At 43.0% G+C, this 27930-nt stretch overlaps 1 protein-coding gene across 2 annotated transcripts; it reads left to right on the forward strand.

The window, feature by feature from the left end:
• Positions 1-3871: 3871 nt before the first annotated feature.
• RGS17 (regulator of G protein signaling 17) lies at positions 3872-27905 on the forward strand. Of its 2 annotated transcripts, none has more exons than XM_044448802.1 (4): positions 3872-4002; positions 22425-22514; positions 26366-26600; positions 27717-27905. In XM_044448802.1, exons 1-4 carry the CDS (start codon positions 3884-3886, stop codon positions 27903-27905), a joined length of 633 nt encoding a protein of 210 aa, XP_044304737.1. In that variant the 5' UTR covers positions 3872-3883. The 2 variants fall into 2 exon arrangements, with proteins under 2 accessions (XP_044304737.1, XP_044304729.1); XM_044448794.1 differs by having other exon boundaries at positions 3884-4002; positions 22437-22514.
• The last annotated feature ends 25 nt before the right edge of the window (positions 27906-27930 follow it).

A 27930-nucleotide genomic window follows, 5' to 3' on the forward strand; every position in this document is an offset into this window, starting at 1 on the left:
TGAGCTGAACACAAAATGCGTAGGACACTTTCATTCATAGGTTCGGCATAAGCTGGAGACAACTTGATGACACATAACAACCACAACAGCATGTCATATGCATGGTGAAGAGAAAGCAGGCACAGAAAATGTTAGCCCTCACAATTCTAGTTCCCAGGATTACCCAGAAAAATTAATTGGAAACACGTTTGGGACTGAAGAAAGAAAGTGTTTCCTCGCACCTGAATTCACTGGGAGTTTGTTTTCCCACTTGTTTTCCTGACATTGTTCCAGTGCTGACTGCATTCATTCTGGGCTATTTTCCTCCACAATAGTTTACTCCTCAGTAGTTTGAGGAAAGTCCATGGCATGCAATTCTATTATGTTCGATGCCAGTGGCCAAGGTTGGGACTTGCTATTGTCAGCAGCAGGCAAACAACGGGTTATTTGAGAAGGAGAGTAATAAACTGCACCCTGGGAAGAAATAAATAGATTGGCCTGTGTTTAAACTTGTGGCCACTCCCAGGACATTTTTGTGATATTTGAATTGTCCTCTTTGAAGAAAGCCCTGATCAAAGCAAGTTTCCAGTGGTCTAAGGGAAAATCTTCTGGGGATAATCAGTTGACATCCTCCTTTTTGTCACCTTGAAGTTTAAGCATTATTAACAGAAAGTGACAGGCAATGAAAAAAGCAGACCTAAATGAGAGAGGGAGGCGTTCTGTCAAGGCCAACAAATACTCCTACTCACTCCTGTCACGACCTTTTTTTACCTGCATTGTGTATGCAAATTCAATACTGGCAGGCCTTGCCGAGGTGAGAGAAAAGTGCAGTCTGGACTGTTTAAAATTGGAAAACTGCAGCCAAGCCCGAAGGAAAACCATTGTGGTGGAATATTTATGCCAGCTGTCTTTAAACACATCTAGTATTTTTACTGACAGTGTTTCTGTTGGTCTGCTTGCTAACAATGGCTACTCGTCTTGATGAACATCTGTTACCTGGAGTATCAGTGCCACTTGCTGGGGAACATGGTCAGGATGTGCTATTCATGGGCTCCCCATTGGAACATCTGGTTGGCCGCCCTGCAAGCAAAAGCCGGGGCTAGACGGCCTTTGGACTGGTCCAGCTGGGCTCTTTTCATGTTCTTTAGTGTGAGGCTTCTTGGAGCTTGTTGGAAAAAGAGTGAGGCATGAGAATAAATCACTGTAAGCAGGGTAGAAGCTAATGAAAGGAAAGTCTATTTTTTGTGTCCTGTTTCAGTGTTCAGAATATATTATGCAGCAGGGGAAATGCTCCCACCCTGGATTTATAAAATGGAAACACGCTGAAAGTACATCACTTGATAGGATTGCTCTCTAGTGCAGGGGCAGCACCTCAGGTCCCTGACCCAAATCTGTCCCTCCTGCCCATCCCTTTTTTCAAGCCAGGGATTGTTCATTGCCTTCCCAACTTTTATACAGTGTATCCCATTCTAAAAGGTTGAAATGTTTCTCCTGAGGCTTAGGAACTGACAGTAAGAGCTTTACTCTGAAATATGTTGGTATTTTGGCTCTGTCCCCTTCAGCCCCACCTACCGCTGGGCATGTCTCCAAGTTAGAATTCAATCCTCCAGCCTGAAAGAGCTTCAGCACCTTCTGAAGTTGTGGGGGTGATCCATACTGGGACCAGACTCGTGTACATTTTCCTGGTCATGGAACTGTATGTGCTTATGTGAAAGCGTGAGAGCGTTTGTATATGTGTGAGCAAGGAAGAGAAACTAGTATTCCTGGTTCCAGTTACAAATCCCTCCAGATTCTCTCCAAAGGCATTGTCACATCCAGGGAGGGTTGTTTTTTTTTTTTTTTTTTTTTTTTTTGGGACTAATTACTTCTGTGGACAGAGTGCTGGCTGTGGTAATTAATTATTCCTAAATACGGCAGAAGGCTTCTGTGGGGCTTCACAGCCTTACACAGTTTACGCTAAATCAAGCCTTATGGGGTAACTTGTTGTTTAATTATGAAAGATCACAGGACACCCTTGGCTTATAAATTAAAAAAAAAACACCTTTTCTCCAGCCTGCTTCTGTTTAATGCTGTCCATCCATGGCTCAGCTGAATGATTGCTTCTCTAAGCAAATATGACCGCACAATATTTACCGGTTACTAATGGAGGGCGTTGCTGGAATAAATGGTTTGGGAACTTGTGTTTCTCTGAGAAACAGAAGTACTTAGCTGTTCAAGGATTAATGCACCATAAGGAAGTAGTTGATCTGTGTCTTCGACCCCACACATTCAAGACAGAGATCCTATTAAATGTATTCAGATGCAAAACCCATTGAATGAATTTGTTACACATGGGGTTTGGCTGAATGGGGTTGTTTTCACCTGTGTCTTACTGCTGCATTTTGTAAATTTCCTGTATCAAGTTGCATAAGGTTCCAGATTGCAAAATGTAAATGACAGGGGAAAAAATAGCTCTTTCTTCCTCTAGGAGCATCTCACTTTCTTAGACACAGTGGCACTGGCAAGGCATAACAGTAGGTGACAATGATGTCTTAGACATAGATATTGGTATATTTCTGCTGAAATAAACTAAGGGCTGAAATGAAGCTAAACACATCCTTTAAACTAATCTTATTCTGGTTATGGGTTCCTCCAAATACATGAGAGAATGTATTTGGAGGAACCCAAATGAGGATCGTTTTTCCTCATGAAATGAAGAATTTATTGCTGAAGATCTCTAATATGCAACCACAGTAGCCATACTTCCTTGTCAGTAAAACTTGAGAATGGATGAATTCCAACTCTGTTGTACAGGCCTGTGGTGCTTGAGACCTGTCTACCTTACTTCCAGCCACCAGCAAAATATGGTAGTCTTCCCAAACAGGGATAAATGTTGTCTTCTGCCTGAACTACCAAAAAACAGCAAAGCTTTCAACCTAGCTGGCCACAATGCGCTCTGCGGTATGTGTCACAAATTGTGCAGATCTCATAACTGAGCGCAGTATCTGACTTTGTCATTCTGTTGGCACAACTAACATCACACTAGCTGAAACTCAACTTTTGTTAGTTGCGAAGTCGCGACTTGCATTAAACTTGCTCAACCCTATTGAGCAACCTCTTGTGCAACAGAAAGATTTGGTGGCACCCTGCCAGCACTATTTGAGTTTATACAATGTTGGATACTGCCCTGAGTTGTGAACATGGCATTTTCTTATGTTGCCTGGGGAGTAGATTTAGCTTTACACATTAGTGAATGCAGTTTGGTCTAAACAGGGGCTGTTCTCATCTTTCTTCAATGGCATTCTTTCTCTGCGTAGAAAACAGAAAAGCTGTTGCTGCTGACACTTTAAATGCTCCGAAGTGCTATACAAACTGTGAGATGCACCCTGGTGATCATGGATTGTGGATAAGGAAAAGAGCTTCCTGAGCCAGAACAATATGGATTAACAAGAGGGGACCTGGGAAGGGTTAAACCAAGGGACATGCAACCTCAAAGCGCAAGCTCACCACTCCTGCATTTCAGTTCCCTGCTGGCAGTGAAGAAAGCCTCTTCTCCCATCACTGCCAAAAATGGTATTTGCAGTGGGAAGGAATGAGGCAGAGTTCTGCATGTTTCTCTGGAGGGCAAGGGGATCTGTGTCCCTTGTAGATAGACCCTCCCCTCCTGCCTGCCTTGTATTCAGGGTCCCCCAAAGGAAACCCCACTTTACTAACTTCAGGAGAGTGATACTGCTCGGAGGTCATGTCACCGGCAGCGTGACAGAGCAATGTTAAGTGAGCCTTGCTATTGGGGTTCAGTAGGGCTTGATGTTTCGAGCTTGAAGTGCGCCTGAACCGCTTGAGAAAGAGCAGAATGCAGTTGCATCTCCTTTACGTTCTCTTCTGTCTGTGTTCTTGTAGCCACGGGGGTACTGACGTAGCTGAAATGAGAAAAAGGCAACAGGCACAAAATGAAGAAACATCTGCTGTGTCTCAAGCACCTGGAAACCAAAGGCCCAATAACACGTGTTGCTTCTGCTGGTGTTGTTGTTGCAGCTGCTCATGGTATGTCACGGAGTCAGTTCAGTTCTGTGTCCAGCACAAGTAAATTACTACCAAAAATGAACAGTTGCCAGGCAGACATAAACCAGTCTGGGACTTTTTCTGTCTGATCAGGTTATTGCATGATGAATACTCATTTGGTGCTCATTGGTGGTTCATAACCCACATGTCTTCCCTCACTTTTATTATGTTTATGTTGCTCCTTTTTGGAACCACTAACAATTGTATTTTGAACCTGGTAAAATGTGATTTTCAGACCTACCAACCCCTTGATATGTGGGAGAGGAGGATATTTTTGTGCATGTTGGAGGATTTTGTTTTCACTTAATTTGGCCATCTTTGAATTTGTTACAAGAAAATGGACATTCTTATAACAGCTTTTATAAGATAGATGTTTGGACAGACTTCTTCATATGTGACCTTTCTAATACTACTTGTTCTTTTACAAAGAGAATGTGAAGACTGTAACTAAAAAAGAACAGAAAAGTTTATAATTAGCCTAGCAAATATGTCCCAGAAATTAGTTTTGTGAGTCTTTGGCAGGGGTGAAGGGAGAGATGAAAAGAGTGAAGGTCAGTGCACATTGCATGAATAACAAATATGAGCAAAACCATCCTGTTTATTGCTATCTGATAATTTGATGAATAACCTACAGAATATATTTATAGTTTGGACGCGTTCAGATTCCACTGAGATCCTTCAACTGGCAAAGAGCCGTCATCTTATGGGGATCAAGCCAGGAAATGGTTGCTTCTCAGTTCTTCCTAAAGGAATCATCAGTGCAGGAAATCTGAGACTGAAATCAGTGTTTATTTTCTGTTTTTAAAATAACCTCAGATAATCACGTGATCTTTCTGTCCCGGGCATGTCCATGGTGCCTGTCACAAAGGCATATAAACCTTTTAATATAACAAGATTTATATGCATGTGAACAGTCCAGTGACATCAGCAGAGCTGTGTGAATTTACACAGCCATTTCCTTTCCATCATACTATTATCTCTCTAAAAAGGCCACTTCCCCAAATCCCTTTACACTCCAGAGCAAGGGTGCCCTACTTTACAGAGAGGAGCCCTCTATTTCATGGCATCCTCTAATTGAAGGGCTGTCCAGTCCTGGTCCAAGTTAAAAATAAAGAACCCTAAGAGAGGCAAGCAGGAGATCTTCAATAGTTGATTAGCTGTGAGCCCCTGGGCAGCAGTCTGAACACAGCTCACCTGGTCACAGTTATTCTGGTGAGATGTCTTGTAGTTCTACTTAAATGACAGTAATTAGTGTTGTATTTGCATTTATACATGCAAATTAGCACATTGTATTCATTAATTCACACATGCATGCATACGTGTATGAGTCAACTTTTTCTCCTAAGAGAGACCTCAAGAAAACTTACAGTTAAAACTTGCAGCAGTGTAAACACTTTAAAAAACTTTACATCATTTTGAAAACTGTAAAAACAGTTTATATTCTCAAAAAGATATGAGCATTTTATGAACATCTATGTGTTCATAAGATGCCCCTGTGGTGGACCACATGTGATACACAGTCTACCTTCATGCCCCACCTGGCCAAATTTCAGAAGTCCTCTGCACAACCAGTTCAGACCTTTGGAAGCTTCTCCTTCCCTAAACAGAGATGGAGATAAAAGAATGGGACGGAATGCAGTGGTCCTGCCTGCTGCTGGCATGTCCACCATACTGGTTTCCACCATCACATGTCGAAGGGGGAGCTGTCCCTCGTTGCCTGGACTGCCACAGGGACATCCAATGTCTATACCCCTCTCCCAGAGTACTTGGAATCTGCAAGCCCTCCTTCCACATCCTGCCCATCAAAGCGGCAATCAGCTTGCCTGCCACTGAAGAATATGAATAAACTGAGGATGAAGTTTTGCTTTCCCTTCTGTTCCATTTTTAACTATCAAGTTTGCATCCTGCTTGACTATTTGATAGCTATATGAGTTAAAGGCAAGCATGGGGTTAAGAACCCTGTCCGTTGTAGTTGTTTTCTTCAGGTCCTGGGAATAGTTGCAAACTGAAATCATGATAGGCTCTCACTCATTAACGTGTTCCCAGAAGTGCACTAAAACATAGATTGCTGGCTTGTGAGCCAAGTGTTAGCGCTTCGTACGGCAGTCCTATCATGTAAGGGCCTCACCATGCAGTGCTTCTGGACAGCTTTTTCCCCATCCCGCTACAGACTCAAACTTGGGAGGCTGTGCAGCGACAGAGTGCCAAAGATCAAACATTCCCTCAAGGATTAGAACTTGGGTGGGGCAGATTTACACAAGGCTGGTAGGCCATACCTGCCAGTATGTGATTTTACAAGCATATATTTTATGTGGAGCAGTACATAAATACATTCCCACACAATGGAAAAGGCCTCTGGATACATATTTATTTATTACAAGCATTTACATCCCGTCTTTCCGACAAGCGCTCAGGACAGCTTACACAATAATTACGCAATATTTCCATCCAACACAGTGGATGGAGGTCCTGTTTGGTGGCAGGTCCAGCGGCTGCCCTTATCACTATTCACGTGTGAACTAGGAGCTGGAGTGGTGGTGAAGCGATCACAATCATGACCGAACTCAATCCACATACCAGGAGCACTGGATGTTTTTCAGCTCAAGGACCAAACTGAATTTTGGAGGAACTCACAGGGTGGGTGGAAATGAAGGTGAAGCTGGTAGGATCAAAGGCCAAAGGATGAAGCCAAAATGCCTACATAGTTTAGCTTAAGCTCTTTCTGCCAGTAATTAAGGCTTAGGAGAGGGAAACTACTGTGCAAATGTGGTGGTCAGTGGAAAGGTGGAATGATCTAGAAAAGGAGAGATGCCCATTGGGAACTGTAGGGGCCAGACTGGGATGCTGGATTTGCCCACAAGCTTGAGGTTCAACTCCCCTGTTGCACAGAATCTGTCAACTCCTATTTAAGTGCAGTTTGAGGACCACAGTCGGTTGGCTGCCTGCTTTTCTGAGGAGGTGCTGGGAAAATTTCAAAAGCAGGTACATGTGAATGAGAAGAACTACACATCTCCTGCTGTGTGTTATACAAGAGATACTGCCTGCTATAGGTACAACGATGATGATTCCACTGCTCCTCAAAAGCAAACTTAATTTATTTTCATTAATAATGTTTCTCTGGGAAACTTTTAAGCATACGGTTTTTCTCAGATGGTCTTCAAAAACTATGTTTCCCTTGGCCAGTCTCCAAAGTAGTACAGTACCCATGTATTAGCTTAAAAATGTCCAGAGGCTACAGCTCAGTGTCCATTACCTTCTAGTTCTCAAATGTATTTGTCAATTTATGAACAGTATTTGCAATACAGTTTGTCGATACTGATGAGGCACAGTTTGTTGCAAAAAAATTCTTCTGTGGGTTTGGGCAGACCTATCCAGCTAAACGACAGCCGCCTGCTTTAAAAATAATAATGCTGGCAAGTTAGAGTCAAGGTTGGGGTGGAAATGCCATTGCTGATGATTCTTAGAATTAGACTGGACAAAAGTATGGAAAAAGAATGTAAGGAGAAGCAGACCGGATGGCTTAATAACTTTCTCTTCCATTGCTAACATTTGAGATTGAAGGGTGTTGTTCTTAGGGGGGGGGGGTTCAAATGTTTTAAGGACACAGTAGACAGGGAATGATGCATCACAAACTGTGTGAGTCAAAATATGGAAAGCTGTTCCTAAAGGCTGATTAAATTACTGCAGCTCATCCAACTATGGCAACTGAGGCAATTATGAAGCTCTACCTCACACGCTATGAAAATGGACAAATCTTACTTAGGGGCATAAAACCTTGAACCTCCAGATGATTAAACTAAAACCAATTTTACAGATAGAAAGCAATGGCTAGGAGGAAATGCCTGTGGCTGAGTATGGGTTGGACATGGGTTCCTATTGAACCATGTGTGTTGACAGACCAAGCTGAGATAACAGACCACCCACAACCCAGCAACAAACTATGGGTTATCTTCATGGGTTCTCCATGGTTAACAAACTATGGCTTGTTAGTGCAACTGGGTTCAGACAGCAAACTAACCCACATTGCAACAGCAGCCCACAGTTGAACAACCCAGTCATCCCATACTCAACACTTCAGTATGGGTCATTGTGTTGCCTGAGAATGTAAGCAGGCACTGGAAGCTGGCCATCTAATGTAATCTGCCCTAACATGAAGCTCTCTAGATGTTTTGGACTACAACTCCCCATATGCCCCAGTCCGGAGAGAACTGACTTCTAATGTACATAGTCCAACACTTATTTATTTATTTATTTATTTATCGATTTATATTCTGACTTTTTCCTACAAAGGGCTCAAGGCAGCTTATATCTCCTCCTCCATCTTATCCGCACAACAACAACCCTGTGAGGTAGGTTGGGCTGAGAGTCTGTGACTGGCCCAAAGTCACCCAGTTGGCTCCATGGCTGAGCGGGAACTAAAACCCAGATTTTCTGAGTCCCAGTCCCATGCTCTTAACCACTACACCACACTGGCTTATCCACTGGATCATATTGTAGTTCCATTACTTGGAGGGGAGGAAGAAATGTATATTCTCAGCAAAGTTTTGTATGATTTTTGTACCATCCTGTGATGCGTAGTTTTCTCGTTTACCACATCCAGGCTTTGAATAGGAATGTGGATTAAATCTTCTGTTTACACAGTAACTGATAGTGAAATATTCACACCTTTGTTTAGTGGATAGTAGATTTATGAGATCAACAGAAGCATTAGATATCGCATGAGAACAATTAGTTATTTAAGAGAATTTCTGTCCTCTTAGCTGGCAGTATAGAGCTAGTAATGGAAGGGAAGGACTAAGCAAAAATGTCATTTCTTAAAAAGATAAATATCCCTGCTCATTAACTTGCTTCCTGCTGGGAAAAGTCAATCACGCCACTGAATCAAGGTTCTTAAATTTTATTATAGCAAACCTTCTCAAGTAAGGAAAGATCAGTCTGAGCCTTTCGAAGTGGAACTAAGTGCCATCTACCCATTTGAAAAATGCACAGAGTACAATTATCCTGGAGATTGTAACATCTCAGGATGCACGTGGAGGGGTGGTGTGACTGAACGCTCTTCTCCCAAAGGAGAGTTCCTCAACACCTGGAAAGAATAACCATCTTCCCTCAGAGTCCTTTGGTCCAGAACAGCCTTCCCTAACCTAGTGCCTTTCAGATGCATTGGTCCAGGACCCCCATCTTCCCAGTCTGCATAACCAGGTCTAGATGCTGAGAAGCTTGCATTCCGGGAACGTCATAGCAGGCCCTCACAGCTGCCCTCAAGGGCACAGCTAACCCACTTACTGCCTCCACCCTCCCTGAGCCTGGGAGGAATACAGCAATCTTCTCAAGAGGAGCAGCCTTTCTAATTCTGCGTCAGTATAGCCTGCCATCCCTTCTAGCCTATTTCAGCCTCCTAAAGGGTGGCCAACGCCCCCGGTTCTACCACAGCAGTGAATAGGTTTCCTCAGTGACTGCCAATCTTAGCATCAGAGAGCTAGAATCACGTCCACTGCCAATCTCCTTGGCAGTAAGGGCTTGGCACACCTTCCTAAAGTTTGGAGGTGATCAGAGGTGTTTCCAGATGAGGCTGTGCTCACACCACCATCTGTTTCATGCACAGGATTTAGATGATCTTGGTTTCCTCCGTGTTTCATAGCCCTCCATCATTTCACAAGCTTCCATCTTTTTTCTTACCAGATTTTTGAAGATAGCTGGGCTCCCTTCCACACTCTAAACATGCCTTTTGCAAATTAGACTAGATCGCCCATCTTGAAGCCAAATCCAAGTTCAAGTGCTTTCTTTTCCTGTCCCACAATAAGGCATTGCAAGGAGTCCTAATTTCTTAGTTTGAGAAGAGGAATCATACAGGTATGCCAGAAGGATTGCAGATACGCTGCCTTTACTTCCATTTGTCTCTGCAGGAAAGAAAAGAAAAGGGAAGCTCTGCATGCAAACTTACATAGACTTTATGAAGCAAAGTGCTTTGTGAGGTCTTAATTTTTCAGAATTTCCGGTGGGCATTTTGGCCTTCATAGTAGGTGCTAGCTTTGCATTGTCTGGAGCAGACATGGTTCTGGAGCCCATAAGGCTGTGCATCTGGGTCTAGGTGATCTCAAAGATGTATACAGCTCTTGGAGTCAGCAAGAGTCACAACTGGCAGGAAACCCATCTCTCTGGTTTTGCAATTTTCTTCATGCTGCAGCACTAGTCTGAAAACACTTCTGACCATGCTGCACAAATATTTCTTTTTATTAAAAGGAATAGTTCCCTTGTATGGGTTTAACAGCTGATAGGGTTATGAAAAGGTACATTATCCATGTTTTTGTCCTCATTTTTACAGCTCGTTTGCGAGATGTGTGGCAGCCATTCACGTTGTTAAAAGCTACATACTTTTAAAAGACTTTTTCAAAAAAGGAGAAAGCAATAGTTTTGTTATCCATCCCACTTTAAGAGTCAGATTTCTCCACTTCTTTTATTTGAACATAACTGTCGCTATTAAATTTGAGGCTGTAGATCATTTGTAAAGCTGGCCTGTATATACTCTATTCTATACTACATTATCAATAAAAAAGTTTTTTCTAGGGGTTTTCCCCAGCATTTTGAAAGCGGGATTGACGTTCACAGTATAGACAATCACCCCTTTCTCCTTCTGCTAAGCAGATGTTGAAAATTTTTGTACTGTTTCAGAAAAACCTGCAAAATTTTTCTAAATAAAGGCAACAGAAGGGGAAAGGCAGACAGGGGAAGTAATGTTTCTCCTAACCCAGTTTAACTCCCTTAAAAACTATTGTCTGCCCTCAGCCTGTTACCACATTCCACACCTATAGAACTAAACAGAGACCGACATGGTGTGTGACCCATTAAGTGGAATGTAATCCACCAGTTACCTCTAGCACCCTATATATTTATGCCTCCTATTTAGCTGTCCTGGACCATGATAGGCAGCATCACCTGTTTCCATCTCAGTGAGCAACTCTTCTGTAAAAACTCTTTTTTGGGCCCCATCTATTGAAAGACCCTTCTCAGCCAGCATCTTGTCTGAGGAGTCCAGTAAAACCTGCCACATTCTCAGCTCTAAGCAAGGGGATTTTCTGAGTCTGCAGCTGCTTCAGAAAGGAAAGCCATGAACCCTCCCCACTGTATTTCAGATCGGTTGCTGCAGGTACACACATTATACACTGGCAAGCTTCCCAGCCATTGTTTGCATGTATTTCTGCATTTTTTCAGAAGCCATTGAACCACAGTAACCACAGCAGGAAGTGCTCTGAAAAGAACCACATAAGGTATCTGGGAGGTGATATCTCCTCTTTCTGGAGTAGCTGGAAAGCAAAGAGATGAAGGGCAGCGAGAACAGTCAGCTGAACAATTAAAATGGAGAGAATTGTGCAGCTAAGGGGGTGATGATGTACTTCTTTGTGGTGCCCCTCCATTCTCCGTTCCCCATCCCTTTTACTGGGGTTCTTCACTTGACGGCTGGGGAAATGACAGCTGGCAACTGCAAGCGAATGAGCCCATCTGCAGTGTCACTTTGTCTTCCCATTGACAGCTGAAACAGACAAGAAGATGGACGGGGAACAAGGACAGATACCAAACGGCCATAAATGCAGACTCCCATATGTTTAAGGACCAATATTTTTTAAGTGCACTGGTCAAGGGCCCAGAAATGAAATAACCTGCAGTGATTTTTTAAGGCCCTAAAAAGAAAACCTGGAGACAAGAGGAAAGGAGCAGGGAGGGGATGACATGATGCCATTAATGGCACTGGGGTGTGTGCCAGAATTGGCTGGAGGACTAAGAGGGAATGTAGGGGGAATATGCCAGAGCAAGCGTGACTGTCTGCTGTAGTGATGTGAGGTCTGGGGATGAGAATCTGATGGATTTCCTCAGCTTGGCTCTGGCGTGCTTTCTTTCTGCCCTAAGTCCGCCTTCCAGGAGGCATTTGCATGGGTGTCTGGTGAAAAGCCAGACCAAACAAGTCTGTGAAGCACCCATTTTGCAGTCAGCTTTTACAGAGTTCTGCTGTGCAGGCTAGCGCACTGTGCCCACTTTGCACGAAGACTTACATAATTTGCATAAAAATTTGCGTACTTTGTGTACTCAGCACAAAGGAGCCACTAGCATTCCCAAGCATTTGTGGGCTTGATCCAAGCTTGGCTTGCTTCTTGGCCAGGGCCAAGTGTGGGAATGAAGTCCAGCAAGTGCAAGAAAGCTGGAGCCTGCTCTGATCTTTGCAGCCCGAGTCTGTCAGGCACACTTCAGAGAACAACTGACTTACTGTGGGTTTGTCACGGAGTCCCCACCACCCCCAGGTGTAACACCACCGATCTGCTGCCCCTGAGAGGAGCAGAGGGGTGTTCCTAATGGTAAAGCAACAACCTGTCTACCTGCACAGATCATACCCCGAAAGGAGGGCAACCTTTCATCCAGCTGGCAGCCTGCCATGGCTGAGCATGATGCGCTGGGTGCAGCCCCTCAGCTAATCCTTCCTTAATCCTGCCTGGATTGTGTCAAAAGCTGTTTTGAGGTGTTTGTGGTGGCACAGTGAGGATCGTGCTGTGGAGACCCTGGAGCTGGGAGCATGAAAATGAATGACTGAATGTGCGCCACAGAGAAGCCACAGCTCCTCTTCAGAAGGCAAAATTCCCAAAGGGCTGTAACTTGCTCTCCATGTGCCTGGGAATGCAGCTTTCCAAGGGTCTCCTTGGGCACACGTAGCATCCCTTATAGCGCTGTTTGCCATAAGATGTTCTGATCTGTCCAAAGGCACTTTCCAAATGTTAAACATCAGTTGAGATACTTCCCTACAAAATTGTTTAAGATGGGGAGGGGGAAAAGAAAGGAGCCCCCAGTATGCTTTCTGTATGTTAAACTGGACCACAGGATATTATTTTCTTTCCCTCCTTTGCCAAGTGATTTGGCAAAGAAAGACTTAAGATTGAGAGTGAATGAAACCTGGAGGTCCGCTCTGAAATTAGATCAATCCACCTTAAGAATGAAAAACTGCACAACAGCCTTAAAGCCAAATGAGGGAAGAGGAAGCAGGGACCGAGTTGCGAGAGTAAAGGTTGTGAATCCATGTGTAGCTTATCACTGAACAACCAGAAAAGCAAGTGTTCCTACTCAAGGAACTTCAGAGTCTGGCCAACCATGGGAGATATCATGCCCTTAATAACTTTGGCCTCACTCATGTCTTTTACGGGAGATTATAATTATTCAGCTTAGGAAATCCCTCTGGTTCCCACCTTGGCTTCTTCGCAGGTGGCAAAAAGGCAGGATATAACAGTACCATCGATCATCATCATCATCGAAGTGGCTAAACCACTCAGACAAAAATCAGCACAAATACCTTTAAACGAGTTCCAGCTACAGTTTCCGCTCAAATGCCAATTCTGGAGTTACATGAATTCATGCCCTGCCCTGCTTGCAATGTCGTAAATGTCATGTTCATTTGGAGTGGCATAGTTAAATCAATCTGCTGAGGTTAAACTACTGGACAGATGCTGCAGTGACACAATTTTCCTGCTTTTTCAAAAAATCCAAGAACTCTTAACATTTTATAAGGTCTGGGCTTGCACAACTGGAGAAGGAAGAGAAGCCACAGTAGCTGCGGCTTTTTTACTGCCCTGTTTGTGCCAGTCATGCACAAATTCATTTCCATACTTGCTCATTCTGGTTGCAAGTTGCCACGTCCTCAGCCCAGCAAGGAAGGGCAATGCAGGTGGCTTCCAAACCTTCCCAGAACCCTGGAACAAGCCACGGGTTGAAGGATGGTTTGGAAGCCACCCGCACTAGCTGCCTCGGGGGGTTTGGACAATACAGCAACCTGCAGCTAGCATGAATAATTATGAAAATGAGGTGGTGCCCAATTATCACATGTAAAACAGAGATTAATTCTTTTCCTTCCCCAGTAGTGTGAACCTGGCCAATGTGTCAGTGCAAAATGGTCAAGAAATAACGTCTCATTTGGTTCCTAACAAATGGCTTTCTCCAGGCAGGAGTAGCATCACTTTCCTACATTCTCTGTTCAGGCATCCCGCAAAGCACCTATATACAAAGAATATTCTTTTGATGCTTAAGTCAGTGGTGTGTTCTCAGGTACAAATCAGGTTTATTGCATTTAGAGCCAATTTAGCTCTCATTTCAGCACCTTGGGTGTGCTGTGCTAATTGATGGGCTCCAACTCACCCCTCCTATCAAATATTTACTCTTCAAATATACGATGATTGTGGTTGAGAAACTGTTCTCAGGGAGCGCTTTTGAAATGGAATAATTAGTCTTCCTGAAAATAAAGAAAATATTAGTCTCTTTTGTCTCATGGGAGCAGTTGAATTTTGGCCTTAGGTCTTTCAAGAAAGCTTGTAGTGGTTTCAAACTGTAGTTTTAGTTAAGCTGCTTGGTTAATGACCAAGAAGACCTGGCAGTTTTTAAGACTAAAAGGAGACAAGGAAAAAAATGTTTATTTAGCTAGCTGAAGAGGCACTGGAAGGACATTTTCCTCAGTACATAAGCAGCCCCTAAGAAAAGAACGGAGATTTTCTGAAACATGTTGGGCTAAATAAACATTCCTAATAGGTACCTGAGATCCCTTCCCCCACTTGTTTCTCTCTCATTGGTTTTTGCAATACACTGGTGCCTTCTTCTAGAAACTAGTTATTAAGTAATATGAAATGTTTGATTAGGAAGCCCCTCACTGGTTTCCATACTTGTGCCTTTATATGCAGGGTGATTTGCAGAAATGAGCAGCTAGGGTCTGAAGCACATCATTATTATTATTACTGTTATTATTATTTACACAGATTTATATCTGTTCTTTCAGAACACAATGTTACCAAAGTGGCTTACAAGTTCTACAAAAGTGCATTGATCAAAACAGTATAAAACAATATTGGAAAAGGCTGCATGAGGGTCCATTCCCAGGGCATTGCATAACAGAAAGCTCAGTGATGAAAGAGCGTGGATTTGGCTGGAGCAGGGGCTGCTTGCCTGCTTTGCTCCTGGGATACTTCTCACAAAGCAGCTGGAGGAAATAACACTGGGATGGTGGGAGCACAGAGGGAGAGTACCTGAGGTGCTCTTTGCCTATCTCTTTGATCCTTCTCACATGATTAAAGGGGGACTTTCTAAGCTAAGCAGGCCTGGGTATAGTCAGGACCTGGATGGAAGATGCTACAGAAGAGAGATGGGATATAAATTAAACAATGGACCAGTACGTAGGAAAAGCACCCGCTGTTCTGTTAGATACGGGGGGCTGGGGGAGTGTGTGGCACTCCAGGTATTGTGGGACTACAATTCTCACAAATCTCCACTATTGGCTTTGCTGCATAGGTAGATAGTTTCCTAACAATTCCACTCATTCCACACCTTGTGTTCAAGGTATGGATGCCCCAGAAGAGGCTTTTTTTAGTCAACTGGCAAAGAGTCTAACATTGGTTGAGAGTCCAATGGACTTTTTTAGTTCTTTAAGCTACCTTCCACTCTGAGGAAACGATATATATTTTTTAAAAAGTCAAAATATGAGTATAGAGGAATTGAGAATATTTCCAAGGATCAAAATAAGCATTTGTCTTGAGGTTCTAGGGGTTTTATCGAATCATTTTTCTGACCTTATTTAGTGGCAGATCACAGTTCAGTCTTTTGAGAACTAAATTATCAAAAATTCTCATCCACTGCCTAGAGTGGAGGATGAAAGATGTAACTTCTGGCTGGTTTATTAGCTCACAGCATGATTTCCTACTTGGAAACGGTTTATCTTCCAGCAATGTATCATCCCAAATCAGCTTAAAATGTCAGTTAGACTAGGAATAACTGTCCAGAATGTTTAAACAGAACTCAGCAACTATCTGTGGACCTTGCAGAATTAAGCACATCTTTTAAGACTGTCTCCTTGCTTAAAAGCAAAAAGACATGGAATCCTTCAACTAAAAAACAGCCATACTCACTCTCAAGACAGAAGGCAAAGCAGATAAAACTGCCATTACTCTACTTAGAAATCTGGTGGAACAGAAATACTCATCCAGATGGAGGCTCTACCGATGTGCTTAAAGGCGCATTCATAGGATATGCTGGAATTGCTTCCTGGTTCCTGCTCCTTTCCACCAAACCCCATCCCTCCCTCTTGTTTTCACTTTTCACCTTCAAGGGATCCCATATATGCCCTCTTCATAGTTGCTTCTCCTGAATGGTGTGGTTTGCATTTCCAGATGTTTTGTGATTTCAACATGTCCCCCACCAGTACTGTTAAGATTCTAGTTGATCCTACTTGATATTAGCCAGAACAAGCACCATATTCAGGCCTTTAGCCCTACTCCAATGGCGACTGCTGTTTTTACATCTGACCAGACTGCAAAATGCAGTGGAATAGGCACATTCTTCCTGCTTGCTTGAGGCTGCGGCACACTGCCTGGTCTGCTAGGTGAAGAACAAGCCCCAACAGATGCTACCACCAAGTGCTTTCCATCAGCAGCAGCCTCCAGGAATGAAAATATTCATCCAGTGGAACCCTAGCCCTAAAATCTAGCCCAGTGTATGTGCCGCTGAGATGCTCACAGTACCAGGTGATGGCTGCCATCCATACTCCTCTGATCCAGCTCAGCACCCAGGTGTCATCAGCACCATGCTGGCTGGACTGCAGAATGTTGCTGGCAGCTCATGTTCCCTTCAGATCGAAGAGCAGCACCCAGCACACTTCAGAGAAAAGAGTTGTCCCGAAAGACTTAGCCAAGTCTAATGAGACTTCACCATAGGTGGTGCTGAGGTTTCCTGAGATGTAGCTCAATAGCTTCTGTGTGGGCACAGGAAACTCAGCAATGCGGCCACCCAGAGGGCAGATGCTATTTTGGGATTGACAGAAGTATTATTTCCAAATCATGAGCAGTAGTAGTTCTTCTATACTCCTCACTAGTCAGACCTCACCTGGAATACTGTGTCCTGTTCTGGGCACCAAGATTTAAGAAAGATGCAGGTAAATTAGAAAGGGTCCAGAGAAGGACCAAAAATGATCCAGGGTTTGGAAACACTGCCCTATAAGGACAGACTGAGAGAACTGCACATGTTCAGCCTTGAAAAGAGTGAGCGGGGACATGATATTCCTCTAGAAGTACCTCAACAGCTGTCACAAAGAGAAAGGTCAAGATCTCTTCTTGCTGATGCCAGAGTGTAGGACACAGAATAATCAAGACAAGCTGTGACTGTCCAGATTCAGGCTGGACATCAGGAAAAGCTTCCTCAATTTACAACAGTGGAACCAGCTGCCTAGAGAGGTGGTGGGCTCTCCCATACTACAGACCTTCAAAAAGAAACTGGATGGCCATTTGGTGGGATGGTGTAATGTGGTGTCCTGCAACAGCAGCGGGTTGGACTCGATGGCCCCTTCCAACTCTACTATTCGATGGTTCTATGAGACCAAGCAAATAACAGCAGTGGGAGTGTGGAAGGACAGACTGCCACTGACTCGGATGGTGCAATTTCTTGAGCTGGCCATGTTTTAGGTGCAATAGTTTCATTAATGTAATGATGCTGCATCAAGAGTTCCTAGAATAGTAACCACAGGTTGGATTAAAAATGGAGAGAGTCACCCAGTGGCACTGCAACCCTAATATTTGGCCCAGGGTACACGCCTCTAGCACACCTGCAGAGCCAAGGTGACAGCTGCTCAGGGCTGGCCTGGATTCCCAACATTTGGTGCAGGGCTTGCCTATTTAGACCCGGCTGTGGGATAAGAAAGCAAGAGCAGTGCCTCGCACATTAGCACCACTGTCTGCTTCTTCTCAAACAGGCAATCAGCTCATTTATTAGATATTATACATAGCACTGCAAACACACACACAGATCTCTCTCACACACACATTTGTCTCACATGCATAATATAGAGAAGGTTTATAGAAATATAAATCATATGCATTTCCTATTTAAAATAACATTTCCAGAGAAACTGCCTGTAATTTATATTTACAGAAACCTACCCATGCTATATTAAAGTTCAGTCTTTATTTTTTTAAAATAACCCAGAGGGATGGAGTCTCTCAGGGAAAATCAATCAAAACATACAACTCTGTCCTAGGACACAACTACTTCCCATGCATTGTAAAAGCTTCTGTGTAGAAAACAAGGTTAGTGCTGCTGCTGCCTCTTCTGGGATTCCAGCTGAACCCCTGCTGCCAAAGGCACTGTCACTGCGCACTGGGAGGATGAGGACCACCTTGTGGGGCAGCAGCATCGTGGTCCATGGGTAGGAGCCATGTTTCTGCCAGATATTGGGCACATCATGCCAAGGATGACCACTGCTTAACTGTTAAAAATGTCCACACGTTAAGCAAGTCCTCATATTCGTTCCAATGCAACGTATGGGCGTGGATTAGTATTCCTAGCTTACCTGCTCACAGCTTAGGTGCCTGGACGAACCCAAGTTCATCTGATGGCCTTGTAAATTATGTGGCATCTTGGTGAGAGGATGCTGTGACGGTGGAATGGGTGCACCATGCTACTAATCTACTTAATACTCTCACAAGTGGCCTGTTCATGAAGCCCTGAACAAGTTTGTTCACAATGAATGAAGTCAGATGCTGAGCAGTAGGCCTGTTTCCCCGAGAATCAGGCGCATGTGCTCTACCAGGAAAGATGGTTATCTTGCATTCATATTGGTATTCGTTATATTTATTTATTTATTTAACATTTTTGTATCTCACCCTTTACAGTGTCTCATGGCAGCAGTAACATGATTAATTAATAAGATGCAGAATTGCAAGAATATATAAAATCAACATTAAAAACAATACTAATTTTTAAAATGCTGGGAAAATAAAAAGGTTTTAGCCTGGTGCCGAAATGAAAAATCACATGAAAATTTTTGCTAGTGTTGCTGAAACATAAGGATTCAGTAAGCAATTGTTATTATAAAGCAAAGGGATTATTTCTGTTGGGGAGCTGGGGTTGGTTTCTTGGCAGGAAGGAAAAAACCTATTGCTCTGCATTTAACTTTATAGATTATAGAAATGGACCTTTGGGCAAAGAATTTCATAGTGCTTTCAGCAACTGTTAATTGGAAGGAGATTTCTCTTCTTCCTTTTCCTCCTTCTCTCCTCCTTTCTTTTTTTTTGCTAGAAAGCAAACTTATTTTTATTGATGTGAAGAGATTGCGTGCCAATGTGTCCATTTATCATAGTGTTAATATTGAACACACAGTCAAGAAATCCTCACACCTTAATATTAAAGAAAAAAGGATCCCTGCAGGCTAGATACAAATATTTTATTCATTTAAGATGATACATAGCTTGGATTAACTCTCAGGACAGTATCATCAGTCACTGCATGACAAGCTCAGAGAATGGGAAGGGCATTTTATCGTTCATTTTCTCTGTCCTTCCTATTTTGCCAATAATAATCTGACTGTTAAAGATCCATGCTGAACATTAATGACTCCAACTGAAATAAACTAAGATTGCCCAACAGAATATGTTGGATTGTCCCCTAAAACCTGATACGGTTTAGTCCAGAGATGGCGTACCTTAGACTCAATATCACTATCTTGACCCAGCCATATCGTTCTGGTATCTCACAAATGTCCTATCATCTCTATTAATTAGTTGTACTGTTTCTGCTTCCTGCAGAAAGACCTCTCTGTTTAGGGCTTTCACCTTCTTTGATGACTGCTCATATGGGAACCAAAGCACAATGTAGATTTATTATTATTATTATTATTATTATTATTATTATTATTATTAGATTTATATTCCACATGTTTCTTACAACAAACTTTAAATGACTGACATCATTCCCCTGCTGTTATCCACTCTTATCCACACAATAACACCAACGTGAAGTGGGTTGAGGCTGAGTCTACACCTGGCCTAAAGTCACCCAGTTGGCTCCATGGCTGGGCGGGGACTAGAACCCGGATCGCCTGAGTCCCAGTCTCACTCTCTTAACCACCACACCATCCTGGCTATCAAATGCGAAATGAGTCTATCAGACGACTTGGGAACATAAGACGAGACATGACGAATCGGACTGGTCCAGCACTCTGTTCTTGTGTTGCCAACTAGCTGTCCACAGGATCTCACAAGCAGAATAGGAGCACAGTGGCATCCTCCTACCCAAGTTCCCCAGCAACTGGTACACATAGGTACATTGTCTCTGATCTTGGACTCAGCTCAAGAAAGATACTTTGGAACTGAGTCCAGACAATACAATAAACCACACTCAGGCATTGCGTACAGGTTGGCTGGGGGCTGTTGTTGAAATGTAGGCTTGTTGCCGGGAATGGAGGCTGCGAGACCGAAGGAAGGACGGCACGTCAGCTCACAGCCCAACCTTGCGCAAGGTAACACACTGTACACACACTGACCTAGTTCAGCCCCCTGAAACTTGTTGCTGGGTTGTGAACGATGGGTTGTTCATCATGGTTTTTTCATCTAAGCTGGGTTCAGACAATATGATAAACCACATTTCAACAACTCACAGTTCAACAACTATCCATACTCAACCTATACTCCATCCCAGAGTAGCATTTTGTCTGAACTTGGCAGGGCTTTTTTTTGTCATAGAATGCACCGGAACGGCGTTCTGGCACCTTTTTTTCAATGGATTTTACGAAGTGATTTTGACATAGGCACTATGTTAATGATGTAGTAGATCAGCAGCAAACATCATTAACATAGTGCCTGCAGGCTGCTATTGTGTCTGCTATATAGCTGCTTGGGACGCTGCTCCGCTGCTCGGCTTGGGATTGGTGTGTGTGCTACTGCCGGTGGGGACATGAGTTCCGGCATCTTTTTCTTTTTTTTTTTCTTTTTTTTACAAAAAAAGCACTGGAACTTGGTCCTACTCTAGGTCAGGAAGCTTACAAGTGGGTGGCAAAAGAGGACAGAAGTGAGGCAAGGCATTACTCCGTGGGATCTTCTCTTTGCAAGTAAATTAGCATGCACTTACAATAGAAAGGCCCACTTCACAGGACAGCATAGCCCCCTGTGGGTTAATTTACCTGCAGGGAGCTTCCGTATGCCGGAGTGTAGCTTATGCAATGTTTGTTTAATCCTCCAAAAAACCCCACACCCTGAGTTTGGATGACCAAGTTACTGCAGGCTCTTGCAGATTCATAGTGGTGGACAGCGCCTGCCCCAGCAGCCCAAGAGTTAACCTTCAGGGGGCTGAACCAGGTCAGTGTGTGTACAGTGTGTTACCTTGTGCAAGGTTGGGCTGTGAGCTGATGTGCCGTCCTTCAGTCTCGCAGCCTCCATTCCCGGCAACAAGCCTGGGTTCTTTTCAAGGGTTATTTGTGGATAACAAATCATGGGAGGTTAGCACTGCTGGGTTTGGACTACACAATAGCCTACATTTCAACAACAAAGTAATGACCCTGAGACAGCATGAGGAGGAGAAAGAGCACTCTCCCAACAACAAGAGACTTGTTGTTTGCAAGACAAGGGTGCCACTGAATGCAACACATTTGCTCAACAACTGAAGGGACCAGAGTTGTCTGGCCCCTGCCTCTAAGTCCTGCGCATGGCCAGGAGGGACCAGCAGGCAGCGTAAGGGAGGAACAAGCTCCAGAAGGAGAGTCCATGGCTGAAGGGCCAAGACCAGTTGGAGCTCGTGCTGCTGATCGTACTTGCAGGTCCCGGGTCAAATGGGAAAAGGGATGCAATGTGCTGCTGGCTGGGGATTGCTTGGAGTCACAGGATTTTTCAGTCTAAGTATGCATAGAGTTGTACCCTAAAATGTTAGGCCTCTTGGTCCCCGGTGTGCCCGAGCAGGCTGACACTACGTCCCAGCAGGGTGAGGGTTCAAATATTTGCTCACACTGACTGGCAGGAACGGCGGCAGATTAAGCCAAAGGAACCGTACAACAGGACACAAGTCCAGCATCTTGTTCCCCCAATAAGGCCGATTCGTCTTCCCAGCAGGAAGGAGGCCAGGCTTACAAGTCTATGTCCCTGTGTGTAAAACTGTGAACTATCAAGTGGTTGGTATCTTTACTAAGCATGAGCCATGAAACAATCCTGCAAGTAATGCCTAGTTCAGCATTTATAAGATCAGAAAAGAAACCTCAATCTGTGGTTTAGCTTTAGACTGTGACTTTTTCATTTAGCATACTTGTAGATATTCAATTTGATCATTGAAATATTACAGAATCAGTTCACAGCGATAATATCATCACCATAGGACAAGAAAATGACAACAGATACAATTTCAGTGTTTACATTAAATTATGTATTTTGCTTTTCTTAACTTTGGTGGGTGGAGTTTTAAAGCTCAAGGAAAAGGTTTTTGGGGGTATTTGAGTGTTGGCCTGCATTTAATGAAAAGCAAATAGCACCTTAAGTGTGCAGGTTTACTTTAAATCTCAGTGTTGTTTTTTATATTATACATTCATTATTTTAAATTAATTTTCTCTAGACAAAATAAAGTGTTGTACTACATTGCAGCCTCACTGTTAGGAATGAAGATAGAGGGGACAGTACAGGAAGGCCAACACACACAACGAAAATGGAGAGTATCCAAGTCATAGAAGAGTGGTAAGTTTGTGATTTATCTCCTCCACTTATTACAAACGGCTCAAGCTGCAATCCTGAACACATTTACTGGGGGAAAAGTCCCACTGAAGTCCCTGCAACTTACTTTTTAGTAGACGTGGGCAGGACTGCACTAACAGTCAGTAATTCATGTAAACGGAATTGCTTAGCTTGTATAAATTCTGCAAATTGAACAAATATTGTGCAAAGTGTCTTTCATATCATTTATTCTTGTTTTGCTGGTCATGGGGAAATGCAAAGACCCATGTGGAATCTTGAAGCTTTTCTACCAAATATGGAAATTCTCACACAGCTATCACTGAATAAGATGTCAGTAGGAATTGCCCTTACATTTGCCAACATATCTCCAGAACTGTAGCAAGGCAAGGTCAAGCATATTCTGTACTTTTCCTGCATCCTCACAGCATGGCCAGTTTAAATGACTGGGAACAAGATGCCACAGGCCATGGGCACATGCCTGCCTCCCTCCCGTTTCCTTCTTGCATGGGTGAGGAGAGTGAGACATCAGCCTCCCTTTAGATCAGACTGCAGTCCCGTGATATGTAAGATCTGACGAATTATAGACCGGTCAAACTAAAGTGAGCCGAAACAAACTGGGATCAATCCATGATTTGATAGCCTGCTTTGTTAAGATCTGGTTGTGAAGAAATGCTGGGGAGTGTGTGACGTAGTGAGCATGTTACTGTAAGCTCACGGAGGCTTGTCCACAGTCATCTAAGCCATGGCCCAGATGACAATTCCTGGCCTGGGCCTTTCAGATGTACCATTCGCAGAGCGCTTACCCCACCGAGTGCACTCAGCTGAGATTCTGAGAACATGAGGAAAACTGCCACCTGGCTCTAAGACAGATTACGCACTGAAACCACAAACCTTGTGGAGCAACGAACATCTCTTGTAGGCACTTCCAACACCTCTTATCTCACTCTTAGGCAGATGATTCTCTGGACTGAATGATGAGTTTTGCCTTTGTTGCATTTACTTTTCACATACTAGTTTACTGGTATTTTTGTTGCATCTAGTAACATTGCTTACCTGACTTTACTGAAGGCTATAAATGTGCATGCTGAGAAGGGTTATTCTGTGTGCTTATTTATTGCATCAATAAAGGAATCGCCACTTTACCTTCATGCTTTTAAAACCCTTTTCTTAGCTTCGCACTTCAAGAGAGTGCCATCTTGTGGACAAAGCCATGTACCTTTCTATTCAAAGCATCCATTTCATTTCTGAGAGCAGTTACCAATTATCTGTGGCCAAAGGCCCACACAATTGCTATTTATAAACTGGGAAAATGTTTTAACAAGCTATTTAGCAGCCCTTCTTGTTCACAGAAATATAACTTACTCTGTTTTTTAGAGTTAATTCACATGCATGCCTCATGGTCTATTTCTAGCTAACTTGGGTCATAAAGTGAAGTTTTCTTAGAAAGGGACGCATGTAAGAAAGATATTCCTCCAGTACACTACACACCGTTCTAAGAACATAAGAAGAGCTGTTTTGGATGAGACCAAAAACCTATCTAGTCCATTGACCCGTTTTCCAGTGACTAGCTAGTTGCTCGTGAGAAGGCCACAAACAGCAAATGAGGGCAATACCTGCCTCTCACTGTTGTATGCCAACAACTGGTACTGAGAGCTAATTTTGCTTTTGAACATAGATATGGCATACAGGCACCATGCCTTAAAGCCATTGCTTGCTCTCTCTTCCATACCTTTGTCCAATCCCATGTTAAAGGCACCCAAGTTGATGGCCATCACCAGCCCTTGTGACAGTAACAGCTGCTCCCTACTGCTGGCCTGTATCTCCCCCCCCCCCCCCCCGCACCACCACCGTAGTTTGGCTCTTTTCCTTTAGAAGTGGAAAGTTGTTCACATAGAGAGTACCTTAAAACATATACTGTGCAAAAAACAACCCCCCCACTCACACACAAAGCTGGTGGCCCTCAGGATAGGGAAACTGAAGGTGAATTTCTGGCTGATGAATAACTGAGATGTTTCCTGTGATGTTTATGATTTGTTTGGTATGAATTCTTTGTATGCTTCAAATTTTACTCTTCAAATAGCCAATAGTTACTTTTTAAGCATTTATGGCATGACTTTTGTCAAAGCAAGTGAAATTTGAATATACACAGACCTTAGCATGAAAAAAGGCATAGGGATATTAGAAATAAAAACAAAACTCCATAATATCATAATTTGTTTTTGAAGTGCGTGTTTTTCAACATAATAACCTCTTGATACAACCCTTAGAAAAAGAAAATACACAGGAAACACAAAATTGGATGGCAGCCCTCATTGTTACTTACTTTGTAGAGATAACAATATATTACTATGTAGAAGAGCAGTGTAGAAACCTTGCCCTCTGTACATGCAGCAAAGTGTTTGAAGGCACCTATATATATGCAAACCGTACATGTATGCTCTGTCCATCACCACACAAAGTATATCTGCTTACGGCTTGCCCATGCAAAGGTCCCTTCAGACATTCTGTGGAATGCATGCAGAGCACAATCTCACTGCCCCTCCCCGCATGTGTCCATACAAACATTTGAGTAGGGCTTGCATATTTCATTTGCCTGTCGTACAGTGCCAATTTTAGTCCTAATATCTTAGGCCTAGCTCAAATTGGAAGCCATGTCCTTCTTAAACTTGGAATGGTTGGTTTTGCCCTCCACTGGCCTCTCTTCAGTTTTCTGCTGCTATCTTGGATTCTGCCAGAAATCTCATGCTAATTGAGCATCATTCAGATCAGTTGCGCCAAACAAAGAGAACCCTGGCAGCTCTGGAGATAATACAGAATAGAAACATGTGAACATCAAAATCTTCTAATGAGTATTTCTCTGGGTCTCATTAGCATGCTGGTTGGCTTGTCCTTCTACCACATGCTTTCGCCGAGAAGAATTAAAAAACAGTGTAGGAAGCCAAATGCCAGCAAATGCGAGCAGCCACATTAAGATTTCATCTGTGCCATTCTTGAACAAGAATCTGTCATCAGACTCGAAACGTCTCATCTTTGCACAACCCACAGTTCCATGCAGAACTGGAGATTACATTCTGTACTGTATCAGTTTTGTGCAAATAAATTGTGTTGGGCTTCATGACTAATAAATGTAAGTCGCACAGAAGAGGAAGAGCCATTATCATATCTTTTGAATCTAAGTGAAACTTTCTCAGGCTACAGAGATTGTCATTGCCTTAGAACAGTGAGGAGATAGGCACCATGTGTAATATTGAGAAACAAGTTCAGACACATCATGTCTCAGATGCTTCTAGCTGACTTTCATGTTGCAGTCATTTGACTAGGCTTGATTTACCTGTCTATAATGTTTGTCCCAATACTGGACTGCTGACATAGCACATTCCCACAAATAAGGACCACTTGTGACTGAAAAACGTAATGGAACGCCTCTCCCAGTCAGTCTGCCAGGCTTTATGCTCAGCCTCTGAAGCCTTTTTGTAAAAGCCACATCTGGGGGAGACTCAGCTGGTGGCAACACAGAAGAGAGCCTTCTCTGCGGTAGCCCTCCAGATAGTTTTGTTCTTGGTTTCCTGTTTCTTGTAAGCCATCCAGAGACATTTTTAGTAATGGACGGCATAGGATATTTATAAATAAATAAATATATAAATAATGCAATCCCATACATACTTGGAGTCCCACTGGACTCAGTAAGGCTTTCTTCTGAGTAGAAATTCATAGGATCCCACTGTGAAGCTAATTTTCTCTTGATGAAGCTAATGTGTATGAGGAGCCAATATAGGAACCAACCAACAAAAAAATATTGATCTGAAATCATCATTTTTTGTTGTTCTTCTTCTTGTTGTTGGTTTATTTTGCAGCCAGAACCCTACTGCAGATGAAATTCTGTCTTGGGCTCAAAATTTTGACAAGATGATGAAAACACCAGCTGGTAGGAATATTTTCAGAGAGTTTCTTCGAACAGAGTATAGTGAAGAAAACCTGCTGTTCTGGCTAGCATGTGAAGACCTGAAGAAGGAACAGAATAAGGAAGCTATTGAGGAAAAAGCAAGGCTCATATACGAAGACTACATTTCAATACTATCCCCAAAAGAGGTAATGCTCTGAATCCGAAATTTGCATTTGTAGCATCATAGCTATAAATATAGCTATATTTATGGTTATGTTGGTAACCCAAAAGCCGCATACTTGTTGATGCTTTACAAACACCAAACTGCAGTGACAATCAGTTTGGAGAGTTAAAAGGACAAATTTACCTTGACTCCATGGTGACTGGCCATAAAATTTGGCCCTAGGTCACAACCAACCTATTGGATGATGCCATATGACTTGCCTACTATTGTCCCTCCACAAATACAATAAATAAGATGTTAAGAAGCAGCATATGGGATGTCAGGAGAGTATAGAAGGGTGTAGGGCTTTGTCCCTCCAGTCTCCACACCATAGTCAAGGCAGCCCTCCTGATAAACCAGTTGCTGGTCTGGACTTTGCTCCTGGACAAGGAGCCAGGTTGAGAAGTCATGTGGGGCTGCATAGCTTTTCTACAGCAAATATTTCATTAAGCTGCTTAGAGAAGACTTTACTGAAGTTCATTGTATTATGATACGATTTTTGGTAAGACATTGTTGGAGAACCTGGGTGCTATCCATAAATTGATTGATTGAAGTACAGTTGCACCAGGACAAACAAATTCCCACTTTAGCACACCTGAATGGGGGAAAACACAAACACACAAAACTAGAATAGTCAGCTACAAAGATCTTCCAAATTCAATGTTGTCCAAATTCAACATCCCAACAAAAATTCCCATACGCTTGGATGTTATGATAGAGTTCAGTGGTAAGCGGGTTGGGGAACCAGTTGGCTGGGAAGCAATGCATGTAACAAAGAAATGAATACCTGAAATTGCTATTTCTATGCTTCCAAGCAGATGAATACCCCAGTTGTTCAGGCATACAAAATAGACTTCTATTCTTAAATTTAGTTGCATTATTTGAAGAAGCACCAGATGCTTCCTATCTATGATACGACTCATAAAAATGCCAAGAGGTTTATGAATAGCCTTCTTCATATGAAAAGGTTCCATTGAGTGCAGTGATACTTACTCTCAAGTAAGTGTACATAAGAAAGCAGTCTTTGAGTAATAGAAATAGATTCATATACCATACTCAGGTCATGGCTTAATCAATATCTCTTCCCCCTTTTCTTTAGGTTAGTTTAGATTCACGGGTACGAGAAGTAATCAACAGAAATTTATTGGATCCCAATCCTCATATGTACGAAGATGCTCAACTTCAGATCTACACATTAATGCACAGAGACTCTTTCCCTAGGTTTTTGAACTCTCAGATTTATAAGTCTCTTATTGAAAGTACTACGGGGTCTACTTCTGAAACTTAGGTCTACTTTCTGGGGCTGAAGTCTT

Source organism: Varanus komodoensis, unplaced genomic scaffold, assembly GCF_004798865.1.
Source record: "Varanus komodoensis strain SLA01 unplaced genomic scaffold, ASM479886v1 scaffold1, whole genome shotgun sequence".
Classification (NCBI taxonomy): domain Eukaryota; kingdom Metazoa; phylum Chordata; class Lepidosauria; order Squamata; family Varanidae; genus Varanus; species Varanus komodoensis.